We start from the raw sequence: 26,562 nt of genomic DNA on the forward strand, positions 1-26,562 counted from the left end.
CACTGCTGTGGCCTCTCCCGTTGCGGAGCACAGGCTCCAGGCGCGCAGGCCCAGCGGCCATGGCTCACGGGCCCAGCCGCTCCGCGGCACGTGGGATCCTCCCGGACCGGGGCACGAACCCGTGCCCCCTGCGTCGGCAGGCGGACTCCCAACCACTGCGCCACCAGGGAAGCCCCCAGATAAGTGATTTTTAAATAACAGCACATTGTATGCTTGTGTGTTTTTTATAATCCAGTTTTGCAACTTAGCTTTGATGGTTGACTTCCAGTAGGAAAACTATGAAAGCACTTACCTTGTACTGGTCTTAGATCTTTCTGACATTTCTCTATTCCCATGGTGCCAAGCGCTAGTTCATACCACTGGTTTCTCCTTCCATACCTTAAGATGATCTCTTGAAAGAACCCACCTTAGACCCCACTGTTACCTTACTTCTACTTCTTTTTTAATTATTCAGTTCAATAAACATTTATTAAGTAGGTACAACATGCTCGCCAGGTAGAAGAAACCAACATGTAGACAGGTCATTTCAGTAGATGGTGGCAAAAACTGACAGGGGTAACTGTACAGAGATGGATGTGAGCCGGTGTGTTGACTTATATATCAAAACTGAGAAATACCCTGGAAAGGAAGTTTATTGTCAGACAGACTTCTCTAGTCCTAAAGTTATCTTCCAGGGGAGCTCAAGAACCCATCCCCTAAGTGGACTGGGCAAGCCAGCCATTTACCACTGGTCACAATCAGAATTAGGAGTGTGGGTTTCACAATAACTTCTGGTTTTTCTAGTTAGAGAGTGGGAGCAGAATGTCAATAATGGCTCCATTTGACCCCCAGTGGAGGCCAACGGCCAGCTGCATGTGGGGTATGTCATATTAAATCTGTTAAAGCCAAAAAGAAAAAAAGAGAAGAAAAGAAAAAAGGAAGGAAGGATGGGAGGGAGGAAGGGTGGGAAATTTAAAAATGAAAGAATGCATTATATAACCATTATATGTTAATGGAAAAGTTTATATATTTAATTAAATAATTTATATTTCTTTATTCTACCAGTTCTTATCATTTAAAGGGATAGAATGATTAAGTAAACCCTAAATGTTATGTTATATCAGAATCTTTGAGCTACTGCCATAACTGCATAATGGCCAATCCAAATCCAGTGTTCAGTATTAGAAAGCCAGCACAGCTCTTTCACTAAACTGTGTCCCTAACCCAGCTCTTATCAGAAATAAAGGAGATGTTTTAAATCTCCCTCTGCTGACTCTTTTACGTTATTGTTCTGTTGGTTCAGAACCTTGATGGTCAAGAGGTATTATTCTTTGAGGCACTAAACAAACACATCTAAAATCCAACTTATCTACACACACATCCCAAAATTTCACCTGTGGTTCCTCCTGGGTCTCCTCCCTCCATTGTTAGAAGACACCCCCCAGTTCCTAATATACACACAGAGAAGTGAGAAACGGAATTATCGTGGACCAGCAAAAGGATTGCTGATCAGTGCCCAGGGCTCAGAGGCTAGAAAGCGGGACTTGGTAGCAGAGCCTGTCTTTATATTGTCTTCCCAGACAGTCTTCCTGCCCCTACTGCATACCCCACTCTCACCATCACCCCCATCCTCCATGTGCAGTTGACCTCCTTTTTTGTTAGTGTACAGGCTCAGCTACTACAGCAGAAAGGCCCAAAGCTAGAGTGGCTCAAATTGAATGAAGTTTATTTCTCTCTCACCTAACAGTTCAGAGGCAGGTGGGTAGTCCAGGCAGGTAAGCAGCCCTCCTCCTTGAGGTCATCCAGAGACCCATGTTGCTTCTACCTGTTAGTCTGACGCCCTAATTTGCGTGGCTGAGACTCTCTTCATACCATGTTTGAGTTTCAGCCTGTGAGATGGGAGAAAAGAGAGTGGAGGGCAAGTGGCTTCCTTCTAAGAGGTTCAACGTTTCACACACCACTTCGGTTCTGTTCACATCCTAGCTGCCAGTGGGGCTGGGACATGCAGGCTTTCAAGGGTAAACCATGTGCCCTGCTCAAATCAAAGGAAGAGGGGAGAATGCGTGCTGGGGCCATTAGCAGTCTTGGCACACCCCTGCACAACCACCATGTGATGCCTGCCCTGTTATACATATATCACCCTACGTCTCAATTTTTCATTTCTGTTTATTGCAAGACTGGTGCACTTAAAAAAAAATATATTTTTAATTAACAGGGAAGTCCCTGTTAATGCTTCTTCAATGTAGTTTAAAGATAGGTAGGCATTATCTGTTCTTTGATTATGGATAAATAATTAATTATATATTAAATGTATTTATAAAGGTAAATAATAAATTTAAGCTAACTTTAAAAAAATGTATTCCGGGCTTCCCTGGTGGTGCAGTGGTTGAGAGTCCGCCTGCCGATGCAGGGGACAGGGGTTCGTGCCCTGGTCTGGGAAGATCGCACATGCTGCGGAGCGGCTAGGCCCATGAGCCATGGCCGCTGAGCCTGCGTGTCCGGAGCCTGTGCTCCACAACGGGAGAGGCCACAACAGTGAGAGGCCCGCGTACCGCAAAAAAAAAAAAAAGAATACTCGAATATTAGATATTTTGCATTTTTGTACCATTAAAATATTAGGCCAGCAGTACGTTATTATTTCTATCCAAAAGGAAGCAATAAGGGTACATATTTCTACTATTGGAAGGAGGGGGTTCTCTTGGACAATTGACCAGAGTAGGGCTATACAGAGAATGGTGAATGTTGAAGCCAGAAAGAAACTCAGAAACCAATTTTTCAGGCCCCAAACACATCGAATTTTTATCTCAGGAATGCTACCATTTGTGGCATATTTTCCATAGCAGTTAAATATGAGTTGCCAAGAAAATAATTCTGATTATGCATGTTATTTGGCTTTGGAAGAAGTCGAAGCCTGACTTTTATGAAATATGGTAATCTTCCATGTTACTGTGTTATTAAACATTAAACGTTCTTAACACCCTTTTGAAAAACTGAAAAATTGTTAAGAATGGCTGGATTTAAGAAGACAACAATGGAAGCCATGTTGTTAAGCACATTGAGTGGATGAAGAGTTAGTCTAACATCTTAATCAATCAAAACTTCTTACCAGCCTTCTTATGAGTCAGCTGTGTGGCTAGCCACCTTAATCACAGCCACCTCCATTCAAAAGGTGACATATGCATACAGCCTGAAAAAAGATAGAAACCTTCGTGTTCTTTACTACCTTCTTAGTCAAACAGCACCAAATAGTGCTTATTGCCAAACCATATTTGATGTGGCTTGAGAAATAAGCTAACACACAGTCCAAATTTGAATCTTTAAAATCATCATCACTCCTAGACCACAACAGCAACAGATGGACAAAGGAAGAAATGGAATGTGGTCACATTTTGTCCCAACAGCATAGACCTTTTCAGGTGGCAGTGAGTCATTTGCCATCTGCAACCTGTGGCCTTCCATTCCTGCCAAGGCACCAATTCAAGATTCCGGGTTTGGGTTTCTATGTTGAAATGAAAACATTCAGCAGGTTGCTATCTGTGCTTTTTTATCAAGCAGTGGTGAGTACACTAGACTTACCTGCCCTCCTGAAGAATCCAGCAAACAGAAGGCCATGGTCCCTGTAGGAAAGTAGACTTTGGATATTTAAGATCTGATTTCATATAAAATGAAAGGTGTAAGATTTAATAGGCAGGCTATCCCACTATCTGTGAGTATATCGACTTCTTTGGGGACTCTCCTCAGTGTCAGGAGACCAGCCCCCTGTGTTTTCCTTTGGTTTGGGCACTAGGGACATGAGAGTCACAAGCTACCATCCCTGTCCTCGTGTGGTTACAGTCCTGGTGTGTGGACGCTGAGTTCTTGAAAACAGGTCAAGCTAGTATGAGCTCAGAACCAACCCCAAGTGGGTGGGCACCAGGAAATGGGAGTTTAAATTCGTACACCCCAGGACTTCCCTGATCGTCCAGTGGCCAAGGCTCCACGCTCCCAAATGCAGGGGGCCCAGGTTCAATCCCTGGTCGGGGAACTAGATCTCACATGCATGCCGCAACTAAGAGTCCACATGCTGCAACTAAAAGATCCCACATGCCGAAATGAAGATCCCACGTGCCGCGACTAAGACCCAGTGCAGCCTAAATAAATAAATATTAAAAATCATAATAAATAAATTTGTACACCCCCTTTTTAAAAAGCAGTTTTAGTATACATGTTTAAATGAGTATGTATTTTTTTTTAATCTAACATTGTTAACCACTTATGTTACACCATTTTCTTTTCTTTTTTTTTTTTTTTGCAGTACGCGGGCCTCTCTCCGTTGTGGAGCACAGGCTCCGGACGCGCAGGCTTAGTGGCCATGGCTCACAGGCCCAGCCGCTCTGCGGCATGTGTGATCTTCCCGGACCGGGGCACGAACCCATGTCCCCTGCATCGGCAGGCAGACTCTCAACCACTGTGCCACCAGGGAAGCCCTGTTACACCATTTTCAATCCTCACCAATTCCTGAGTCAGCACTTTTATTGTCCCCATTTTTCAGATGAGGACACTGAGGTGCAGTGATGTGCAGTGGATAGCAGACTATCCAGTCTCTTAGAGAGCCAGTCACTGGCCCAGTTGGGACTGGAACCTAGACTTGCTAGATTCAGAGCCGGTTTAGAAGGAGGCTGTGAGAGTTGAAATTTCATGGCCATTCTTTTTTTTTTTTTTTTTTTTTTAACGTTTGTGGAGAATGTGTTGGGTTTTTTTGTTTGTTTGTTTGTTTTTGTGGTACACAGGCCTCTCACTGTTGTGGCCTCTCCCGTTGTGGAGCACAGGCTCCGGACGCGCAGGCTCAGCGGCCATGGCTCACGGGCCCAGCTGCTCCGCGGCACGTGGGATCTTCCCGGACTGGGGCACGAACCTGTGTCCCCTGCATCGGCAGGCAGACTCTCAACCACTGTGCCACCAGGGAAGCCCTGTTGGGTTTTTTTTTTAAGATTTAATTTTTTATTTATTTTTGGCTGCGTTGGGTCTTCGTTGCTGCATGCAGACTTTTCTCTAGTTGCGGCAAGCAGGGGCTACTCTTCGTTGCGGTGCATGGGCTTCTGATTGCAGTGGCTTCTCTTTGTTGCAGAGCACAGGCTTAGGCGTGTGGGCTTCAGTAATTGTGGCACGCGGGCTCCGTAGTTGTGGCTCACGGGTTCTAGAGCACGGGCTCTGTAGTTGTGGCACACGGGCTTAGTTGCTCTGCGGCATGTGGGATCCTCCTAGACCAGGGATTGAACCCGTGTCCCCTGCATTGGCAGGTGGATTCTTACCTACTGCGCCACCAGGGAGGTCCCTCATAGCCGTTCTTTTGGCGCCTAAATGAGCATGTGATTTGACTTTGCATTTGTACTTCTAGGATTTAGCCTAAGGGAATATTCAGACAAGTGCTGTAAGATGAATGTTCTCAGATATTCATTACAGCTTTTTGTATATAATCTTTTAGGTATCAGGGTGAATGTCATATCCTCAAAGAAGCTGTTTTGCTACCCTATCTCAAGCACCTCCCCCCATCACTCTCCCATTATTAAATTCTGTTCTCTTACTAGATTGTTTCATAGTCTGCATTTGTTTATTGGTTTACTTGTTTATTAGTTGTTTTCTGACTGGAATGTAAGTTCTGTGTAGGCAGGGAGCTGTTATCTCCATTACTTAAAATAGTACCTGGCACGTGAAGAGTATTTAGTAAATATCTGTTGAATAAAATGAATGAATTAATAGCAAAAGAATTGGAGAAAATTTAAATCTTAATCATTAGGGGATTGATTAAATAAATTATGGCATATCCATGCAATAGAATACTCTGCAGTCATTACAAATGATTATATAGATTATCCCCTACATAAAGGTGTTTCCTACCTGTTGTGTGAAAAAGACATGGCATAGTGCATGTGTATATGATCCCCATATCGGCCAGGGCTCCTGGTAGCCAACCACAGAATCTACTGAGTTTAAGCAGAAAACAAATAGTTTATTATAGGCTATTGGGTAAATCAGAGACTCTGTAAGATATGCAAAGAGGGGTTCTGCAGACAGAGCACAAGATTGGGAGCCTGACACATGAGTTCTTCCTAATCTCGACTGCTGACTGGCTGTGGGATCTCTGGATAAGTTCTCTGGGTAAGTCTTATAACCCTCACGTTCTTCAGGCAAACATGGATAATAATACCTGGCCCTGTGTACACCGCAGGACTGCTGTGATGGCAAATGAGAGACAAGCCCTTTGAACTGTGTATGCACATACATCATCGTTTTCAGGTGATTTTGAATGTCTGAGCACATAGACTTCATTCTAAAACCATATTGCTTGGCATTGGGACGCATTGGTCCTCTCTATTAACTAACTGTACGTCGCTGCACGTTGAATTGCCCTGTGACAGTGGTCTGGACAAAAAGGCTGGTAATTCCAGCAGTTGTGTTTGCGAAGCTTGTCCTAAAATCATCTTCTGTGTGACTTCAGCCACTCTCCCTGTGGGGCAACCTTTGCCTCTGCTTTGAGCCTGCCCTTTTCTCGAGGGTCACTAAGCTTGCCATCTGCAGGGAACTTGCTTTTCTCATCCCTGGGACCTACACTGTGCTGGCCACCAAGCTTGGCTTCTTCCCTGAGAGTCTTCCTCAGTCACCTTCATTATTTATGAGGGCTGACACCTAGAGCATCAGCATTCAAAGTCAATGTCAACTGACTAGGTATAAATCAAAGGCCGGATTCAGTGAGTTTTTTAATTTCCTTATTTGTTTTTTGCATATTCTCTTTATATAAGAAAAAAATCTTTGGTTCTCTCTTCCTACCTGTCATTAGAGGAAAATAGCATTGTGATATGACTGGGGATTTTAACAGGTACTGATATCATGAAGAAGAACTTCATGTTCCTGAAACCAGGTGTTTGTTGCAAGATGGGGTGATTTTCCATTTCTTCTGTGTCCAGAAGCCTTTCCTGGCAGAACTTTTAGCCCATGAGACTTTTCATCTTCACCTTGCATGAAGAGCAAAGAGCGACTTGGTTCTGACGCTTGGGTTAGAGGAGCCGCTGAGCATCCACACAGTCCATTATGCTAAATCACACCTGGTGTCCGCGCAGAGAAGGCGCTGGTAAGCATCCTCGCCACTGGGACGAAAACCTCTGACCCTGACTCTAGAACACGGCAGTGTTGCAGGGAGCCTTCCGAGAGCCTGGCTCACCGGCACAGCAAATTATCCTGCTTGTTCTCAAGTTAAATGCTTTATGAAAATTTACTGGGCGCAAAAAGAGGGAGGAAAACCCAAGTGGTTCCGCAGTGAGCCTGCCTGGCACCAGTGAAAGAATGAAGCCGAGGAGAAAGTCAACATGAAGAGCTGGCAAGAGGAAAAGGTGTCAAATGCAATGAAAACCAAGTGTGGTGCCAGCCATTGCATTGTTTTACTAGTATTTTCTCGAGGAAAATATTTAATTATAGAAGATCTGGTGTCCGTGAGCTAGTAAAGATGACGCTGGGCTCTGCCACGGTACCCATTTTCAGAGCAATTATGGTGTAAGATGTGGAAGTCGGCAGAGAGAAACGTCCACGTGGCCTGGTCCTTGAGAAGCACTCTTTGCTGTAACCAAAGCTTAGTTGTCAAAGGGCAGAATCTGCCCTTTTTAAAATAGAATGTTCTGATGGCTATCATCATCCTCCATTCTTCCATTTTACATGTTATATTTTTCTTTCCCTTTCCTCGTTGATTTTCTTTGGCCACGCCACGTGGCTTTCGGGATCTTAGTTCCCTGATCAGGGATCAAACCCAGGCCCCATCAGTGAAAGCACCGAGTCCTAACCATTGGACCTCCAGGGAATTCCCCTCCTCGTTGATTTTTAGAATAAAATAATATGTATAAGGAATAAGGTGGAAAAGTTCTACCCTTTAAAATACTTATACATTTGCCACCTAAAAGAAACAAAGTCTTTTTAAATTCACTTTCTTTGGGAAATAGCTAGGAAGCAAGACAAACAACAACGACAAACCATGAAAAATAAATGATCAGCTACTATAAAATGAGATTGTGAGTGTATATTTGAGCAACAGAAATCAAAATATACGAAGGTAGAACCAACAGGTAATATTGTGTGGGGAATTTTAAAATTTCTTTTAGCTGTAAAGCCTCACCTACCTTAAAAGCAGTTTGTAAGAATAATGATCCAGTTTAATGTGCTGCAAGAAATACTTCTTTACATTGTTTCTGCCATCACAGGGCTTATTCAGTTACCTGATTTCTTCATTCATGGTTGCCAGGAAGACTGATTAATACTAAGGAATGGAAAGAATCCTGTTTGGGGTGCTCTTCTGTCGCAGGGTAAAGCTTCCTGCCCAGAACAGAAGTCAAGGCCTTGAGCCTGCAGCTAGCTCAAATTCCTGTTAGCTTGGTTCGTTTAATTGCAAGGTTGTTTGGGCCTTATCATTAGACATTTATACTTCTGTCTGTAAGCTTTTATAACCTCCTACTTAAGGAGACAAGATTCTTTGTGTCAGCACCTAGGTGAAGTGTTGTTGAAGCACTTGGCGCACAGACAGGAATTTCCCGGCGGCAACAAACGTGGGTGCAGCCGGGCTCCTTCATAACCTACCTTAGCGCAGCCTCAGAGAGAAAAAGCCAACTTGCCTCCAAAATTTGGTGATGGGAAGGGAAACAAATGTTTTCCACCAAAGAAGTGAAGCAGCTTTGGCTTCAAAGAAAAAGCTGGTTCTTTATGTTTACATTAAGACCATTTGGATCCATTTCTAGCAATGTATCTCACTGTTAGCTTGAGAGGTAAAGGAAGTCATCAGCCAAAATACGTTGCGGGCATCACAGTAAAACTGCTCAGGCCAGGATACCGGTGACACGGCTGTTACCTGATACGTATCTGGAACCACGGCAAGGCTGCCTCATTAAATTATGAACCGATCACTCTTGATTTGTTGTTAAAGAAGAATGAAAGGCCCGCGGCCCCGCCCTGTGTGGGTACCCCGTGCCACCTGTGGCACATGGCAAGGTTCTCACCCTACAATGAAGAAGGGCAGGTGCAGAGTCCTTTGATGACACAGTTCCCTTTCGCTTGTTTACTTTTATTCTCCCACGCAGACTGAAACCCGGCAGGAGGGCTTTTAAACCAAAAGTTTATTACCTCCTCTAGCCCAGAGAAGTCACCAAACACAAATAGAGCAGGTTGAGAGGGAGAGGGCAGCTTTGCTTGCGGCTGTGCTTTGCGCCAGGTGGGAAGGGAGCCGTCTTCTCCGCTGTCGGAGGGCCAGGACGGAGGAAGACCAATTAGAAGGCGCGAGTAGGGGGGTGGGCTATCCTTCCCACTCCACGTGTTCTTTCCATTTTCGCTTTCAAGGGCTTTCAAGGTATGGTACTGTGAACCCCCCAGATCCGAGACCCGCGTACAACACCCATTCCAAAGACAAAAAGATTAGCTTTCACAGCAGCGAGAAGCCCGCGCACCGCAACGAAGACTAGCTCCCACTCACCACAACTAGAGAGCCAGCGTGCAGCAACGAAGACCCAACGCAGCCAAAAAATTAAATAAATAAATTAATTTATTGGGGAAAAAAAAAAAGCTTTGGGACTAGAGGCCCTCTCTGGATAAAAGCGCTCTCGGGGGATGGGGAAGTTGCCCACAGGCAGGGCTGACTCAAGCAGGGACCTTCTCCACTTAGTGCTGTAAGGGCTGCGGGGTGGACCTTCCCGCAGTCCGGGCCGAGCACCAGGAAGCTTCCGATGTGGAAGCTGCTTCCTCAAGTGAACTGTGATTCTTGTCCCACTTCCCCCATCACCCTTTCCTCCCCCAACGGAACAGGGCCTCCTAAAACATGGGCTCTCCCCTGCCCGCTTGGGAATCTCCTTTCTGTCCGTCTCCTGGCACCAGCACCTTCCCTCCCTAACCTCATAGATACTGACCATCTGCCTTTTGATTCACTCATTATTCCTACCTGTGCCCTTTGCCTTTACCAGCCCTCTGCTGGGTGTTCCTCCCTCATCTGCACCTATTGAGATCCTCAACTTCCTGCCTCCCAGCTCAGCCTGCCGTGCTCCCTCCTGCCTCTAAGTCCCCTCAAGTCTGTTCCACTGACTTGAACTGTTACTTCAGTTCTCATCCTATGGGCGTTGTGTCGCCCCAGCTACATGATACATTCCTCTACTGGTTTATATGTCAATATGAAGGATTTATATATCGTTCCCTCTCCTCCACACCTGTCCCTAACACTGGGCATGGTGGATAACATTTGACTGAGCCCTCCCCTACTTGTTAAAGAATTTTAATTGCACCAAACCAGGCACATCAGGCAGAATATGAGAATAATATTCAGATAATTTTCTTTTCAGAATCACAAACACTCTTTTTTTAAAAAGGACGAATCCTATCAGTTATCTAAATGTTTTCAAGTATCTGGACGTTTGGTCTTAAGTACATAAAACACCTCATGAGTGATGACATTGTTCAGTTTTCCTCTGGATCCTTCCCATCATGGGGCCATGGCTCCTGCCCACTCCCTACCCCCCAGGAGAGAGCAGTCATAGCACCCCTTCCTCACTCAGATCATCCCACTTGGAACAGATCTCATGGTTCCTTGTGCCCTGCTAGAACACAGAAATAACGTTGCTCCTCTGAGGCTGAGAACAAGCAATGAGAACAAAGAAAATAATGAGTGGAGAGAGCCATGAACTTGCAGACTCCAGAGCTCCAGTCAAATCTGAGCGTGGTGGTCATTACTGGCTTTGGGAAGGGCGATGCAAGCCTTTAGTAAGTAAATACTTTGTCTTTGCGAAGAGCTGTGTGCAAAGTGTACCTCAAAGCCTCACTGTTAAATCATAAAGTTAACAAGAAATGTAAAAAACACGGGCAGCTATGCCCATGCAGGACATCTTCTCAGGAGTAGCTCCACAGTTCCCTATAGGTTTGGGTTTGAGGTCCCTCAGAGGCTCATGGGGTAGCCTGGCAAGGTCCTCAGAAAAAAAAACCCCAACAACACAAGACCTGTCATATATAGTTGAGGAAAATCCATTAGGAGTAGATGGGGAAAGGGCAAAGTGAAAGAGGAGCATGGCGGGGAGGTGGTGGATAAGGCCTTGGCAACAGGAAGGCTAAACACCAGCCACTCACCAGTCAGGGGTGAGGGCAGAGTTGAGTGAAGAGGCTGATGGAAGTAAGCCCTTTCTTTCCACTTGAGTTTCCTCTTCTCAGGGAATTTTCATTGTATTTTGTTAAGAGATGAAGACTGAAACCACAAAATAAAAATATCACAAACCTCCCTATTGTATACAAACGAGTAGACCAGAAATATATCAAGAGCCTAAATGTTGTTAGAATTAAAACTATAAAACTACTAGAAGACGACATGTGTAAGTCTTCATAATGTTGGATTAGGCAATGATCTCAAAATGATAACAAAAGCACAAGCTACCAAAGAAAAAATAGATAAATTGGACTTAAGCAAAATTATAAATTTTGTGCATCATAGGACACTATCAAGAAAGTGAAATAAGGGCTTCCCTGGTGGTGCAGTGGTTGAGAGTCCGCCTGCCGATGCAGGGGACACAGGTTCATGCCCCGATACGAGAAGATCCCACATGCCGCGGAGCGGCTGGGCCCGTGAGCCATGGCCGCTGTGCCTGTGCGTCCGGAGCCTGTGCTCCGCGACGGGGAAGGCCACAACAGTGAGAGACCCGCGTAACGCAAAAAAAAAAGGAAGTGAAATGAGGTGAATGACGTCATTTCTGTGCGACTCTTACTTTTGCCTTTATAATTTCCGGTGCTGCTCTGAGCTATGCCTAAAGTAGTTTCCCGGTCCGTAGTCTGCTCCGATACCCGGGATCGCGAGGAGTATGACGACGGCGAGAAGCCCCTTCACGTCTACTACTGTTTATGCGGCCAGATGGTCCTGGTGCTGGACTGTCAGTTGGAGAAATTGCCTGTGAGGCCCCGGGATCGGTCCCGTGTAATTGATGCTGCCAAACATGCCCACAAGTTTTGTAACACAGAAGATGAGGAGACTATGTATATTCGGAGGCCTGAAGGCATTGAAAGACAGTACAGGAAGAAATGTGCAAAGTGCGGGCTGCCACTCTTCTACCAGTCCCAACCGAAGAATGCTCCTGTGACCTTCATTGTGGATGGAGCAGTAGTCAAGTTAGGCCAGGGTTTTGGGAAGACGAATATATATACTCAGAAACAAGAGTCTCCTAAGAAAGTGATGATGACGAAACGGACTAAAGACATGGGCAAGTTCAGCTCTGTCACTGTGTCTACTATTGATGAAGAGGAAGAGGAGATTGAGGCTAGAGAAGTTGCTGACTCGTATGCGCAGAATGCCAAGGTGATTGAGAAGCAGCTGAAGCGCAAAGGCATGAGTAAGAGGCGGCTGCAGGAGCTGGCTGAACCGGAAGCCAAGAAAGCGAAAATGAAGGGAACCTTGATTGACAACCAGTTCAAATAATCAGGACCTTTCCGTGAACCCAGACTGGAGGCAAGCATTTAGATGAGGAAAAAGAGTGTTTTCTTGACTACATGGACTGGTTCCTACCTTTATGCCCCAGCAGAAGGCTTTACGTGGCTTCCCAGTGATTCTCCTACATTCAGTGAGATATTTTTTGCGGTGTGCGGGCCTCTCGCTGTTGTGGCCTCTCCCGCTGCGGAGCACAGGCTCCGGACGCGCAGGCTCAGTGGACATGGCTCACGGGCCCAGCCGCTCTGGCATGTGGGATCCTCCCAGAGCGGGGCACGAACCCATGTCCCCAGCATCGGCAGGCGGACTCCCAACCACTGCGCCACCAGGGAAGCCCTCAGTGAGGTCTTTGAGTTCATCTGACCTGCTTTCTAGAGATGGATTTTTCTCAATCTTTCTGTGTATAGGTCTTCTGTACTATTTTTTGTCCATTTGATATAAACTTCTTCATCTGTGTAGAAGCTCTGTGAATAGATCAGTGCTTCAGTGTGTCTAGTTTCTAAAGGAGCTATTCTTATTCCTTCTTCAAAGTTTATAAAATGTTTAAAGATTTTTGAAATCTTGGCACAGGGATATCAGCTCGGTGCTTTGTGACCGCCTGGAGGGGTGGGATAGGGAGAGTGGGGGGGAGGGAGACCCAAGAGGGAAGAGATATGGGAACGTATGTATATATATAACTGATTCACTTTGTTATAAAGCAGAAACTAACACACCATTGTAAAGCAATTATACCCCAATAAAGATGTTAAAAAAATATATATATGGTGTCATAGAAAAAAGTAACATGAATTACATTTAAAGTTACAACAAGCCAGATCCTTTTAAGTGGCTCTGTCTCTGTTCTTAGACTGGCAGGTATTGGCTAGGGTTTGAATCTCTCTACTGTCAGAGACAATCCATAACAAGCCAGAATCTGCATAAAGTTTCCTTTACCTCAAATGTTAAAACTCTAGGCACGCCAACCCTTATCAGATGTTGTACATACAGAAGGAAAAGCCAGATTCAAGTGCAGGGATAGGATAGCTCTGATCTGAATGAAAATGGGGTCTTGGTAAGCAACCCAAGGGAGCTACCATCTTATCAAGCAGCTAAGAGCGTTGCTTCCATGTGAGGGCACATGGGAGGGAGACATGGGAGAGTAAGAAATGACACCGACTCTAGGTCCATCCACCTCACTACAGATAACTCAATTTCGTTTCTTTTTATGGCTGAGTAATATTCCATTGTGTATATGTGCCACATCTTTATCCATTCATCTGTTGATGGACACTTAGGTTGCTTCCATGTCCTGGCTATTGTAAATAGAGCTGCAATGAACATTGTGGTACATGACTCTTTTTGAATTGTGGTTTTCTCAGGGTATATGCCCAGTAGTGGATTTGTTGGGTCGTATGGTAGTTCTATTTGTAGTTTTTTAAGGAACCTCTATGCTGTTCTACATAGTGGCTGTATCAATTTACATTCCCACCAACAGTGCAGGAGGGTTCCTTTTTTGCCACACCCTCTCCAACATTTATTGTTTCTGGATTTTTTGATGATGGCCATTCTGACCGGGGTGAAATGATATCTCATTGTAGTTTTGATTTGAATTTCTCTAATGATTGATGATGTTGAGCATTCTTTCATGTGTTTGTTGGCAATCTGTATACCTAGAGTCTGTCATACAGAGTGAAGTAAGTCAGAAAGAGAAAAACAAATACCGTATGCTAACACATATATACGGAATCTAAGAAAAAAAAAGGTCATGAAGAACCTAGGGGTAAGATGGGAATAAAGACACAGACCTACTAGAGAATGGACTTGAGGATATGGGGAGGGGGAAGGGTAAGCTGTGACAAAGTGAGAGAGTGGTATGGACATATATACACTACCAAATGTAAAATAGATAGCTAGTCAGAAGCAGCCGCATAGCACAGGGAGATCAGTTCGATGCTTTGTGACCACCTAGAGGGGTGGGATAGGGAGGGTGGGAGGGAGGGAGACGCAAGAGGGAAGAGATATGGGAACATATGTATATGTATAACTGATTCACTTTGTTATAAAGCAAAAACTAACACACCATTTTAAAGCAGTTATACTCCAATGAAGATGTTAAAAAAAAAAAAAAGAAATGACACCGAGATAAACAAAAGTTATCTGTTGACTGTCTTTTATTTCACATTTGCTATTTGTGGAGAAGTGTTGTATACATAAATATTTAATGTCACACTGCTTCAGTGACATTAGTATGTAGTGTTTGTACCCATGTTTTTATCTGTTCACCTGTATTGCAAGGTGTTGGGACAGGAGGAGTGTTTTAGCCTCTTCGTATTATTTACATGGCTTGGGTGCTTAGTAGGCACCCAAGGCATGTATGTGAGGTGCTGCGGGGAAACAGTAGGGCATTTTTCTTTGCTTTTTTTTCCCCCCGATTTCTGAATTTGGAAGGAAAAGTAGGTTAGAGTGGGGTTAGATGTGAGCTAGCAAGAACTGGGAGAAAGAGGGGTGGGGGGTCCTGGGAAAGCCCAGGGTGGGGCTGTGTGACCAGCTTCCCAGTTACTCTCCTGCATCCAATAGGGACTTTGCAACTGAGTCTTCCTCTCCACCTCATTTCCTGGTCCTCATATTGAGAGATAATTAGGCATCGTGTGGGTAAGCAACCATAACCTCCTCTCAATTCCTTGACCACAACTCCAAACAATGACCTTTACCTTCACCCCACTTTAGCCACAAACTCCTTGGATATCATCTACACCACCTGTGAGAGCCAATACTCTGCTCTGACCACAGCCTCCTACCATTGCTGCTCTTTCATACTTACTTCCACTAAACCTGTTTTGTTTTGTTTTTAGATTTGAAGAGAGATTATTATTTTTTTCATTGAGGTATATAGGTGATTTACAATATTGTGTTAGTTTCAGGTATATGACAAAGTGACTTGGTTATACATACATATGTATATATCTATATTTTTTCTATTCTTTTCCATTATAATTTCTTATAAGGTATTGAATATAGTTCCCTGTGCTATGCAGTGGGACCTTGTTGTTTATCTGTTTTATATATAGTAGTGTACATCTGTTAATCCCATATTCCCAATTTATGCACCCACCTGCCCCCCTTTGGTACCCATAAGTTTGTTTTCTGTGTTTCTGAGTCTGCTTCTGTTTTGTAAACAAGTTCATTTGTACTATTTTTTAGATTCCACATATAAGTGATATAACATTTGTCTTTCTCTGCCTGGCTTCACTTAGTATGATAATCTCTAGGTCCATCCATGTTGCTGCAAATGGCATTATTTCATGCTTTTTTATGGATGAGTAATATTCCATTGTATATATATACCACATCTTTGTTATCCATTCATGTGTCCATGGACATTTAGGTTGCTTCCATGTCTTGGCTATTATTAACAGCACTGCAGTGAACATTGGGGTGCATGTATCTTTTCAAATCATGGTTTTCTCTAGATATATGCCCAGGAATGGGATTGTTGGATCATATGGTAACTCTATTTTTAGTTTTTAAAGGAACCTCCATACTGTTTTCCACAGTGGCTGTAACTAATTTACATTCCTACACCCTCTCCAGCATTTATTATTTGTAGGCTTTCTGATGATAGCCATTCTGACGGGTGTGGGGTGATACATCATTGTAATTTTGATTTGCATTCCTCTAATAGTTTTTGAGCATATTTTCATGTGCTTTTTGGCCATCTATATGTCTTTTTTACAGAAATATCTATGTAGATCTTCTGCCCATTTTTTTGATTGGGTTTGGATTTTTATTATTGAGTTGTATGAGCTGTTTATATATTTTGGAAATAAAGCCCTTGTTGGTCACATCATTTGCACATAAAAAAAAAAAAAAGAAAGTGAAATGATAGGGAATTCCCCAGTGGTTCAGTGGTTAAGACTCTGTGCTTTCATTGCCGAGGATGCAGGTTCGATCCCTGGTTGGGGAACTAAGATGCCACGAGCTGCATGGTGTGGCCAAAAAAAAAAAGTGAAATGACAACCTACAGAAGGGGAGAAAATATTTGTGAATCATATATATCTGATACGGATTAAATATCTAGAATATATAAAGAACACTCATAACCCAACAACCAAAAGACAAACAACCCATTTTTTTTTTAATTTAGGACTAGAATAGACATTTCTCCAAAGAAGGTACAGATGGTCCCTGACTTACAATGGTTCAGCTTTATGATGGTGTGAAAGCAGTACGCATTCAGTAGAAACCATACTTTGAGTACTGAATTTTGGTCTTTTCTTGGTCTAGTGATATGTGGTCCAATCCTGTCTCGTGATGCTGGGCAGCAGCAGTGAACCACAGCTCCCATCAGCAATGTGATCACAAGGGTCAACAATCGATGCACTGGCAATCAGTCTCTACCCAGACAACCATTCAGTTTTTCACATTTAGGACAGTAGTCAATAAATTACGTGAGATATTCATGTTTAGATGACTTTGCGCAACTGTAAGCTAATATGTGTTCAGAGCACATTTAAGGTAGGCTAGGCTGAGCTATAATGTTCAGTAGGTTAGGTGTATAAATGCATTTTCAGCTTACAGTGTGTTTATCGGGACATGACTCCATCATAAGTCAAGGAAGATCTGTATACTGATGGCCAGTAAGCACATAAAAAGATGCTCAGCATCATTAATCATTAGAGAAATACAAATCAAAACCACAACGAGATACCATATCACATCTACTGGGATGGCTATTATCAAAAACAAATAAAATGAAAAATAACAAGTGTTGGCAAGAGTGTGGAAAAATTTGGCACTCTGATACAGTGTTGGTGGGAAATGTAAAATGTGGTGCAACCACTTTGGAAAACAGTTTGGCAGTTCTTCAAAAAGCTAAACATAGAATTACTAAATGGCCCAGCAATTCTACTCCTAGGTATATACCCAAAAGAACTGAAAACAGAGACTCAAAGAGCTACTTGTACTTGTATGCCAGTGTATCCACCCATACACATCCTGAGCCTTCTTAGTCCTTTGAACGAAAGCTGATTTGGCATTTTAATAAACCTGTGTTTTAAAGGATCTTTCATAATTAGCATATCAGAAACTTTGCTCTACCAAAATCTACAGTTTCAGAGTAAACAGAATGCCTAGAGTGTAATAACTTGTGGGATGAAATCAATAAATGAACATTTTCCTCATTTTTTATTGTGATAAAATATAAAGTTTACCATCTTAGCCATTTTTAAGTGTACCATTAAGTGGTTATTAAATATATTCACACTGTTGTCCTTTTGTAACTGGCTTATTTCACTTAGCATAATGTCTTCACTTAGCACAGCAGGTTTATCCATGTTGTAGCATGTGTCAGAATTTCCTTCCTTTTTAAACCTGAACAATATTCCATTGCACGTATTTAACACATTTTGCTTATCCATGCTTCTGTCAGTGGACACTTGGTTTACTTCCGCATTTTAGCTATTGTGAATAATGCTGCTATAAAAATGGGTGTACAAATAATTTCTTCGAGACTTGCTTTCAGCGCTTTTGGGTATATACCCAGAAGTGGAATTGCTGCATCATGTGTTAATTCTATTTTTAATTTTTTAAATAAATTTATTTTACTTATTTATTTATTTTGGCTGCGTTGGGTCTTCGTTGCTGCACTCAGGCTTTCTCTAGTTGCGGCGAGCAGGGCTACTCTTTGTTGTGGCGCGCGGGCTTCTCATTGAGGTGCCTTCCCTTGTTATAGAGCACGGGCTCTAGGCACGCGGACTTCAGTAGTTGTGGCACGCGGACTCTAGAGCGCAGGCTCAGTAGTTGTGGCTCGCGGGCTTTAGAGCGCAGGCTCAGTAGTTGCAGTGCACGGGCTTAGTTGCTCCGCGGCATGTGGGATCTTCCCTGACCAGGGCTCGAACCCATGTCCCCTGCACAGGCAGGCGGATTCTTAACCACTGCACCACCAGAGAAGTCCTATTTTTAATTTTTTTTTTTTTTTAATTTTTATTTATTTTTTTAATTTATTTTTGACTGTGTTGGGTCTTCGTTTCTGTGCGAGGGCTTTCTCTAGTTGCGGCAAGTGGGGGCCACTCCTCATCGCGGTACGTGGGCCTCTCACTATCGCGGCCTCTCCTGTTGCGGAGCACAGGCTCCAGACACGCAGGCTCAGTAATTGTGGCTCATGGGGCCAGCTGCTCCGCGGCATGTGGGATCCTCCCAGACCAGGGCTCGAACCCATGTCCCCTGCATCGGCAGGCAGACTCTCAACCACTGCGCCACCAGGGAAATCCCTATTTTTAATTTTCTGAGGAACCGCCATGCTATTTTCTATAGCGGCTGCACCATTTTACATTCCCACCAACAGTGCACAAGGGTTCCAATTTCTCCACATCCTCTCCAACCCTTGTTTTTTTCTGTTTTTTTGACAGTAGCCATCCTAATGGGTGTTAAGTGGTGTCTCGTAGTTTTGACTTGCATTTCCCTAATGATTAATGATATTGAACATCTTTTCATGTGCTCGTTGTCCATTTTTATATCTTCTTAGGAGAAATGTATGTTCAAGTCCTCTGCCCATTTTTGAATTGTGGTGTTTGTTTTTTTGGTGCTGAGTTTTAGAAGCTCTATATATGTTCTGAATATATATTCCTTTATCAGACATATGATTTGCAAATATTGTCTCCCATTCTGTGGGTTGCCTTTTTACTCTGTTGAAAGTATCTTTTGATGCACAACATTTTAAATTTTTCATGAAGTTCAATTTATTTTTTCTTTTGTTACCAGTGCTTTTGGTGTTATTGATGAATGAAATTTTAACCAGTTAACTCATGGTATGTTCAATATTGCTGTAGATTTTCTTTTTTCAAAAACAGGCAAACCAAAAAAAAACAAAAACAGGCAAACCAAGGGGCTTCCCTGGTGGTCCAGTGGTTAAAACTGTGCTTCCATTGCAGGGGGGCGTGGGTTCAATCCCTGGTCTGAGAACTAAGATCCCGCATGCCACACATGGTGCAGCCAAAAAAAAAAAAAAAAAAAGTTAAAAAAAACACCAGGCAGGGCTTCCCTGGTGGCGCAGTGGTTGAGAATCTGCCTGCTGATGCAGGGGACACAGGTTCGAGCCCTGGTCTGGGAAGATCCCATATGCCAAGGAGCAACTAGGCCCGTGAGCTACAGCTACTGAGCCTGCGCGTCTGGAGGCTGTGCTCCACAACAAGAGAGGTTGCAACAGTGAGAGGCCCGCGCACCACGATGAAAAGTGGCCCCCGCTTGCCGCAACTAGAGAAAGCCCTTGCACAGAAATGAAGACCCAACACAGACAAAAAATAAATTAATTAATTAAATAAAAAAAAAAAAAAGCTTTAAAAAAAACACCAGGCAAACCAAGATTTTTGGGGGGTTAGAAAACTCAACACTACCATCTTACCTAAAGAAACACTACCAGGTTGTAATAATCAATGAGAATCTGGCTTTTTTTCTAATGCAGTAACTACAGCAGTCTCTGTGATTATAATACATTTTATACATTTGTAAGAAAAATACAGTAATTTTCTAATGATAACTTTGTCACAAGCACTTTTGTTTTTTAATATTAGTGTATAAAAAGAACTTATATGAAAAGGGAGATCCTTAAATGGAACAATACATCAGAACTTTTTATTTTAAACCAAATGATCTCAAAATTTTCAAAAAAAATAATTTTATATAGATGACAATATCAGGGCCTTTTGCCCATTCCAATCCATGCTTATGACATCATTTTATGAATCAGATGAAATCAAAGTGAGGTGAGATGGACAAATTCAGAAAAGACAGAATTCACTAGTGTTTTTGCGTATTGGCATGGCAATTTGCCTTTTGTGGGATGAAAATAGTAATTGCTCATTTTTAAAAATCACAGAGGTTATGCGTCTCCCCAGAGCCTAGAAAATATTCCGTACTTCTTAACTCCCAAGTCTTGTTTCGGCCGCACAGCTTTCTCACTGCTCCTGTTGCATTCAGGGTCGTCTTGGCGACTTCATCTGAAAGCATTATATGTTATTAACATACAGGGTTTCGGAGTGGAGGTGGAAGAAGAGAAAGGTGTTAATTCAGATGTTATGAAACTGTAATAATGCTATTATTTAAGACATTTATTTGGGTATGTTTATATTTTGTAGTTTTATAAATAAGCCCAAGGGGCTCCTCCTGGTTGTCACAATCCTCCTTGAATCTCGTATCCTGTCTGTCTCTTCCTATCCGACAGTAGAATTGATGTCGCTCTAATCCCTGGAAGTTTGGAACTAATGAACTGACTGCTGAGCTGCTGCCACGGAGCTTGGTCCCAAACTATACTGTACTTCACACTCGATTTATTCTCCAGATGGCGAGACTGTGCCGCCCCGCCGCGAGGGACCACCTCTTCCACTGGAGTGTAAAAGTGGACGGATGTTGTTTTCTTTGCAGATTTGATCATTCTGAGCTAGAAACTTGCAAGGCTGATTAGTTATTAGCTTTAATGGGTGCCAATTGAACCAACGGCATGCATATTTTCTCCTTTAATTTCAGAGTCTGCAGGTCTCGGTGATGGTTGATTTATCCACTTTCTTACGTCAGCAGAGCATGTCTCTTCCCCAGGTGATAAGAATCCGGTCTCTGAAATCATAGCACGCCTTGGTTCCTGGCCCAGACAGAGTCACATAATATGGTGGCTTATGTATAAGGACAAGTTTATTAGCCACCGGTCCACTGCACTGAGCAGCCCATGGCACGAAATATCAGTTGAATGTGGGAACTTTGGTAATACCACCTTTTAGGACCAGGGCCTGTGAAGAGTTTGACCTGTGCCAACTTTCTTTGTGGCCTTTGCAGAGCCCACCTCTGGAATCAAACATGCTACAAACACACAAAGATAATTAGTCTCTGCAAAAATCTCATGTAACTGTTGAGGAAGGCCTTGCATTCATTATTCCCTCTTTTCAGGTTGTCAGATTTTAGGAGGACAAGTTCATCCTACACTGAGAAATGCTTACCAAGGCTGTCCTGCAGTGTTAACACGTTTAGAGTGCAGTTCCTTCTAAACTCCATTTTCAACAACCTGTTTTGCTTCCAGAATGTAAGACCACCCCACCCCCCAAAAACAGTTGTTTTTGAGTGGCCTCTTTTTGCCTTCATTTCCTTTTCTTTCTTTCTCCAGGGAGCATTTACCTCCCAATAATCTCAGCAGATCACCTGGATAGCCCTTCTGAGAAGGTGGTGTCTGCCAGGCCGAGTCTTACTAATCCCCCTAATGAGATGGCACTTGGAAGGATGGTCAGGGCCAAACAGGAGCCAAAGAAAAAGAGAATGAAAGTGTGAAGGGAGCGAGGTGATGGAGATGAGAGAGATGTAAGAGACACGGTAGCAAGACGTAAGGCCTGTGATAGGGAGAGAACAGCATGAACAGAATTTCTTTCTTTTCACAACTGGTGGACTGTGGCTCTCTCTAGCTGAAGACCCAGAACTAAATTTAATTGTTCTTAGAAACTGCCTTCCTCTCACCCAACAGATGGCATGGGTGTGTTTGCTAGCACAGTAACATATTTCACCATTAAAATACCAAAAAGAAAAAAAATCAACATGCTTGTTGGTTGGTGTAAATTCAGTGAAGTTGTTGGATATTTTGGGATACACAGCAGAGGGATGCACACTTCACTTATGTAAATTGTCACAAGCAACAGCCCGTTAATAAGGGTGTTGTATGGCAATATACCTCCAAAGCCATCATCTTTTTTTGGAAAGGTACAGAATGATGTAGTGGAAAGAGCTTGGTTTTAATTCTGAGCCAGAAAGAGGAAAAAAAGTCTAATAAAATGCTGAGTATTCACTGCTCATTATTACAGCATGAAAAGTACTAATCAGATTATGCCTAAAATTGGAATGGGGTACTTCATTTGCAGCCAATTTCACAAGGGCTGAATTTTACTAAGTAAACCGGAATGTGCTGAAACCATGGCAATCTGACTTTAGATAAAAATCACAAACAGGTTTAGAACATGAGCTTTGAACAAACAGTCCCCTTCGAATCCAAGTGAAACAACTAAACAGCTTAGAGGTCAGATTTTGTTTGACACCAACATGAACAATTTAGGAAGCTGATGTTGCCAGGGATCCTGCGTCCTTGAGCGCACATGCCGATTAAACTAGAGGATGGAGGTGATGATTCAAATAACTCAAGTTTTTTGGGTTTTTTAAAAATAAATTTATTTACTTATTTAATTATTCTTGGCTGCGTTGGGTCTTCGTTGCTGTGCGCGGGCTTTCTCTAGTTCCGGCGAGCAAGGGCTACTCTTTGTTGCAGCGCGCGGGCTTCTCATTGCGGTGACTTCTCTTGCTGTGGAGCTTGGGCTCTAGGCACGCGGGCTCAGTAGTTGTGGTTCGCGGACTTAGTTGCTCCACGGCATGTGGGATCTTCCCGGACCAGGGCTCAACCCCGTGTCCGCTGTATTGACAGGAGGATTCTTAACCACTGCGCCACCAGGAAAGTCCCTCAAATAACTCAAGTTTTAAAATGCACTTCAGCCCAAACGATCTAGTTAGTTCCCTCCCATTTCCCATTCACTTTGTCCCAGCAGACCCTTTACAAGCCCAACCTGCCCTTGAAAGGAAACCTGGAAGTTGAAACTTTTCTGCGCTGAAGCCATCCCGGGTTTGTAGCTGTGCCAGGCTGCATGGAGCATAGCACATCTTGGGTTCTTTGAGGCTATGGATCTAGATACACACAGGAAGCATTTCTCTCGACAGCTGTCGATGGCCTTGGAACCATACTACTGAGTTGATGAGTTGAGTTCTGACCTTCACCTTCAGGATCTTCCTATCCTGTGGCTGCAGCGAGAGGGCATGACAGAGCAAGTGGATGCATTTTATTGCTGTGGGACAGCCCACAGCAAGGTGTGGAACCAAGCCACTGTTGGCTGCATCCTTCCTCACTTTAGCTGGCATGAGCTCTCTCTTGCTTTTGTCTAAGCTTGGCATAATTATTGGCAGTCAGAGCTCAGTAAATCAGGACTCCACAGAGCTGTCTCAGACTGCTCCTATGTACTGTGCGTCCATCCGACTTGACAACTCTAAGCTGGTTTCCTCACACTGTTTAACTCAGACCACATTTGGAGGCCTTCCCTGCTTCCACCCGGTCATAGACCTACATCCGCCTGGTTTAAATCTACTGCCTTGGCTTGTCTCCTAGATTGGACTTCAACTCAATATTGGCTCAAATAATTATTTTTTCTCTCTGCTTTGGTTTATTATTTTCCTAGATAACAACTGCTATCCAAATGGCCGTATATTGTTAAGACCTTGTTTTTCAAACTACATTCATCAGCAGTGAGAAGCTTTAAAGTTTTATTAGTATCATAAAAACCCTTCCCAAATGAAGCTACTTTTGATAAGTGTTCATTCTGACCATGAGAATTTGTTGAGGGCTGTTGGCAAGTTGGAGGAATTTGGTTTTGAAACTGAAATTGGCAGGAAGTAATGACCTCAAGGGCTTTCTTTCCCTTGATTCCGACCCCCACGCCCCAAGTGCACTCCTCTCTCCCCAACCCCTGTCCCCGCTTCATCACCCCAACGCAAAGACAATAAATAACATGTTTGGTTTTATACAGTTTTTCCGGGGACAATTCAAATACTGAATCAGACTTTCAACCTTTCAGCTTTTCTTAACTGTGGAGCAAAGCCTGCCAAATCAAAGAAAAAAATGTATTTGTCCACCACTTCATGAAGGGATTTCTTGGTGATATTATTGCCTTCCATCTGAATAAGCTGGAGCTTTTTGGTAGTGTGAAGTGTCATTTTCCTGTGAGTGCCTTCTTAATTGAATGTTAAGATTCAACTCAGTTGCAAAACAATTTTTAAGTGAATAAAAAAAGCATGACGCATGTGGAAAGAGAAAAACAAATCCTTATTTTTTTCCCTAATGTGAATATGCTGGCAGTCCAGACTACCATTAATCCATAAATTATCTAGTCTCTTGTATTTATTCAATGAGAAAATGCAGGTAGAGCACTTAGCACCATACCTGGTGCTTAGTAAATGCTCAATAAATGTTACCTATTAGTTATTTTACCTTTCCAATGGGACAGTAATGCTAATGCGCAAAATGAGAACACTATTTATTTATTTATTTATTTTTGGCCGCGTTGGGTCTTCGTGGCTGCACACAGGCTTTCTCTAGTTGTGGCGAGCGGGGGCTACTCTTCGTTGCAGTGCACGGGCTTCTCTTGTTGCGGAGCACAGGCTCTAGGCGCACGGTCTTCAGTAGTTGTGGCTCGCAGGCTCTAGAGTGCAGGCTCAGTAGTTGTGGCGCACGGGCTTAGTGGCTCCGCGGCATGTGGGATCTTCCCGGACCAGGGATCGAACCCATGTCCCCTGCAGTGGCAGGCAGATTCTTAACAGTGTGTTACCAGGGAAGTCCTGAGACCACTATTTAGAGTTTCGCCAACGTGCATTACAATGGCTTTCATCTCTGCTATAGTCATCTTGAGTGAAGTCTGGAAATCAGTCACTTGACCATCAGACTGGACAACTCGTTTCAAATACCAGTTATTTGGTGGACATAGTAGACATCGTAATGGTGCTCAGACTCTCCATCCACATAAGAGTTTCACGGGCAGTTTGATTGTGTTTCTTCTCAATGATAAATAAACTTAGGAGTTACATTTTATCTACACTCATAGGATGAAGCTCGATTGAGAATAGTAAAAACTCTTGAAGACTTTGATCTGGGCCCAACTGAAAAGTGTGTAAGAATCAACTCAGTGTCCAGTGGTCTGGCCGAAGAAGATCTGCAGGCCCTCCTGCGGTCCCGGGTCCTTCCTTCCAGCCTGATGCTCCCGAAGGTAGAAGATCCTGAAGAAATCCAGTGGGTGAGTAGCTCATGCTTTGCTTTAATTAAAAACTCAGGAGAGGCTAACAAGGAGTAGCAGAAAGGAAGGATTTGGGTGCTGTAGGTTTTGAAAATGCATACACAGAGCCGAGAGAAAGGGAACTGAGAAAAAGGAGCAGGTCCCAAAGACCATTTCCTGCACACAAGGAGAACCTGGCTTTGCCTAAGTGTTCACTGGAACAGCTCTGCACTTGAAATGATGCTTCTGCTGCCTTAACAGATCTGTGGTTTAGACAGAACAGCCTCCTCCAGAGCAGCCCCTGGAAACCAGCTTACCTGAGACTACACCCGGCCAGGCCCTAACCCTCCACCTGGAAGAGCAGTGATTTGCATACCTCTTAGGCAGATTCATTTGAAGTCATCAGAGACAGTGAAAGCACATTAGCTGCAAAGGAAAAAATGAACCTAGAGGAGGAGAGGAAAAGGTCACTCCTTGGGGCAACTATAGGAAGAGACAGGAAGCTTTTAACTAGTGGTTTTAATTAGCACAGATATTATTTCCTGAACAGTTTTCTAGTTCATCCTTTTTAAATTGCTGACAGGTGTGTTTATTTCATGACAGACTTTTCAGCCAATAAACCCTTGGCATGTCAAATTACTTAAGAAAACTTTGAAATGGGCCTAATTATACTATGATTGTTTTAATTGTTGAAGTGGGGTGGAGGTTGGAGGGTGAGGCTAGATTTTATTTAGGGGCTGCAGTGATTCTGCAGATCTCTGCCGAATACAGTACGGTTCCACTGTGCCACTCCTGAGAGGAGGGCCCGTGGCACCCAGGTGCTGGAAGCATGGTAAGGGCGTGTGGACAGTGGTGATTTTGATGCCACATCTAGGGTGATCCCTAAGTCTATGGCTACAACTGTAGCAATACGCCGAGTTCTAGTTGTGGCACCGAAATACATTGCTCATCTTTCCCGTGTATGTAGCTATGTTGGCTCTGTGCTTTCCAGTGCCATGGCTGCCTGCCACATGTGGCTACGGAGCACCTGAAATGTGGCCAGTCCAAATTGAGATGCGCTGTAAGATACACGGGACTTTGAAGACTTCATAGCACCCTCCCCCGAAAAAAGAATGTAAATTATCTCAATAATTTTTATGTTGATTGCATGTTGAAATGATAATATTTCAGATATATTGGGTTAAATAAACCTCTTATTAAATTCACCATCTGTTTCATCTTACTCTTTTAATGTAGCTACTAGAAAGTTTAGAATTACACATGTAGCTACCATTATTTTTCTGTCCGTCAGCTCTGCATTGGTGTCTTCCT

The 26,562-nt window shown here is 43.4% G+C and overlaps 2 protein-coding genes across 4 annotated transcripts in view; both read left to right on the top strand.

Moving 5' to 3' along the window:
- The window catches only part of CLYBL (citrate lyase beta like), a 251,284-nt gene that overhangs the window by 190,247 nt on the left and 34,475 nt on the right, over positions 1–26,562 (top strand). For all 3 annotated transcript variants that reach the window (XM_032611651.1, XM_032611653.1, XM_032611652.1), the window contains exon 3: positions 25,084–25,272. In XM_032611651.1, the coding sequence (XP_032467542.1) occupies positions 25,084–25,272 (189 nt within the window). The remainder of the gene's footprint in view (positions 1–25,083; positions 25,273–26,562) is intronic.
- On the top strand, positions 11,748–12,499 carry LOC116743279 (UPF0428 protein CXorf56-like). Its single transcript, XM_032611654.1, has one exon. The coding sequence runs from the start codon at positions 11,762–11,764 to the stop codon at positions 12,428–12,430; it is 669 nt and encodes a 222-aa protein (XP_032467545.1). The 5' UTR covers positions 11,748–11,761; the 3' UTR covers positions 12,431–12,499.

The sequence above is a fragment of the Phocoena sinus genome, chromosome 18 (assembly GCF_008692025.1).
Source record: "Phocoena sinus isolate mPhoSin1 chromosome 18, mPhoSin1.pri, whole genome shotgun sequence".
Lineage (NCBI taxonomy): Eukaryota > Metazoa > Chordata > Mammalia > Artiodactyla > Phocoenidae > Phocoena > Phocoena sinus.

Bases quoted from the DNA above. Each gene is read 5' to 3' on its own strand.
- LOC116743279 (XM_032611654.1), top strand. From the start codon at position 11,762: ATGCCTAAAGTAGTTTCCCGGTCCGTAGTCTGCTCCGATACCCGGGAT.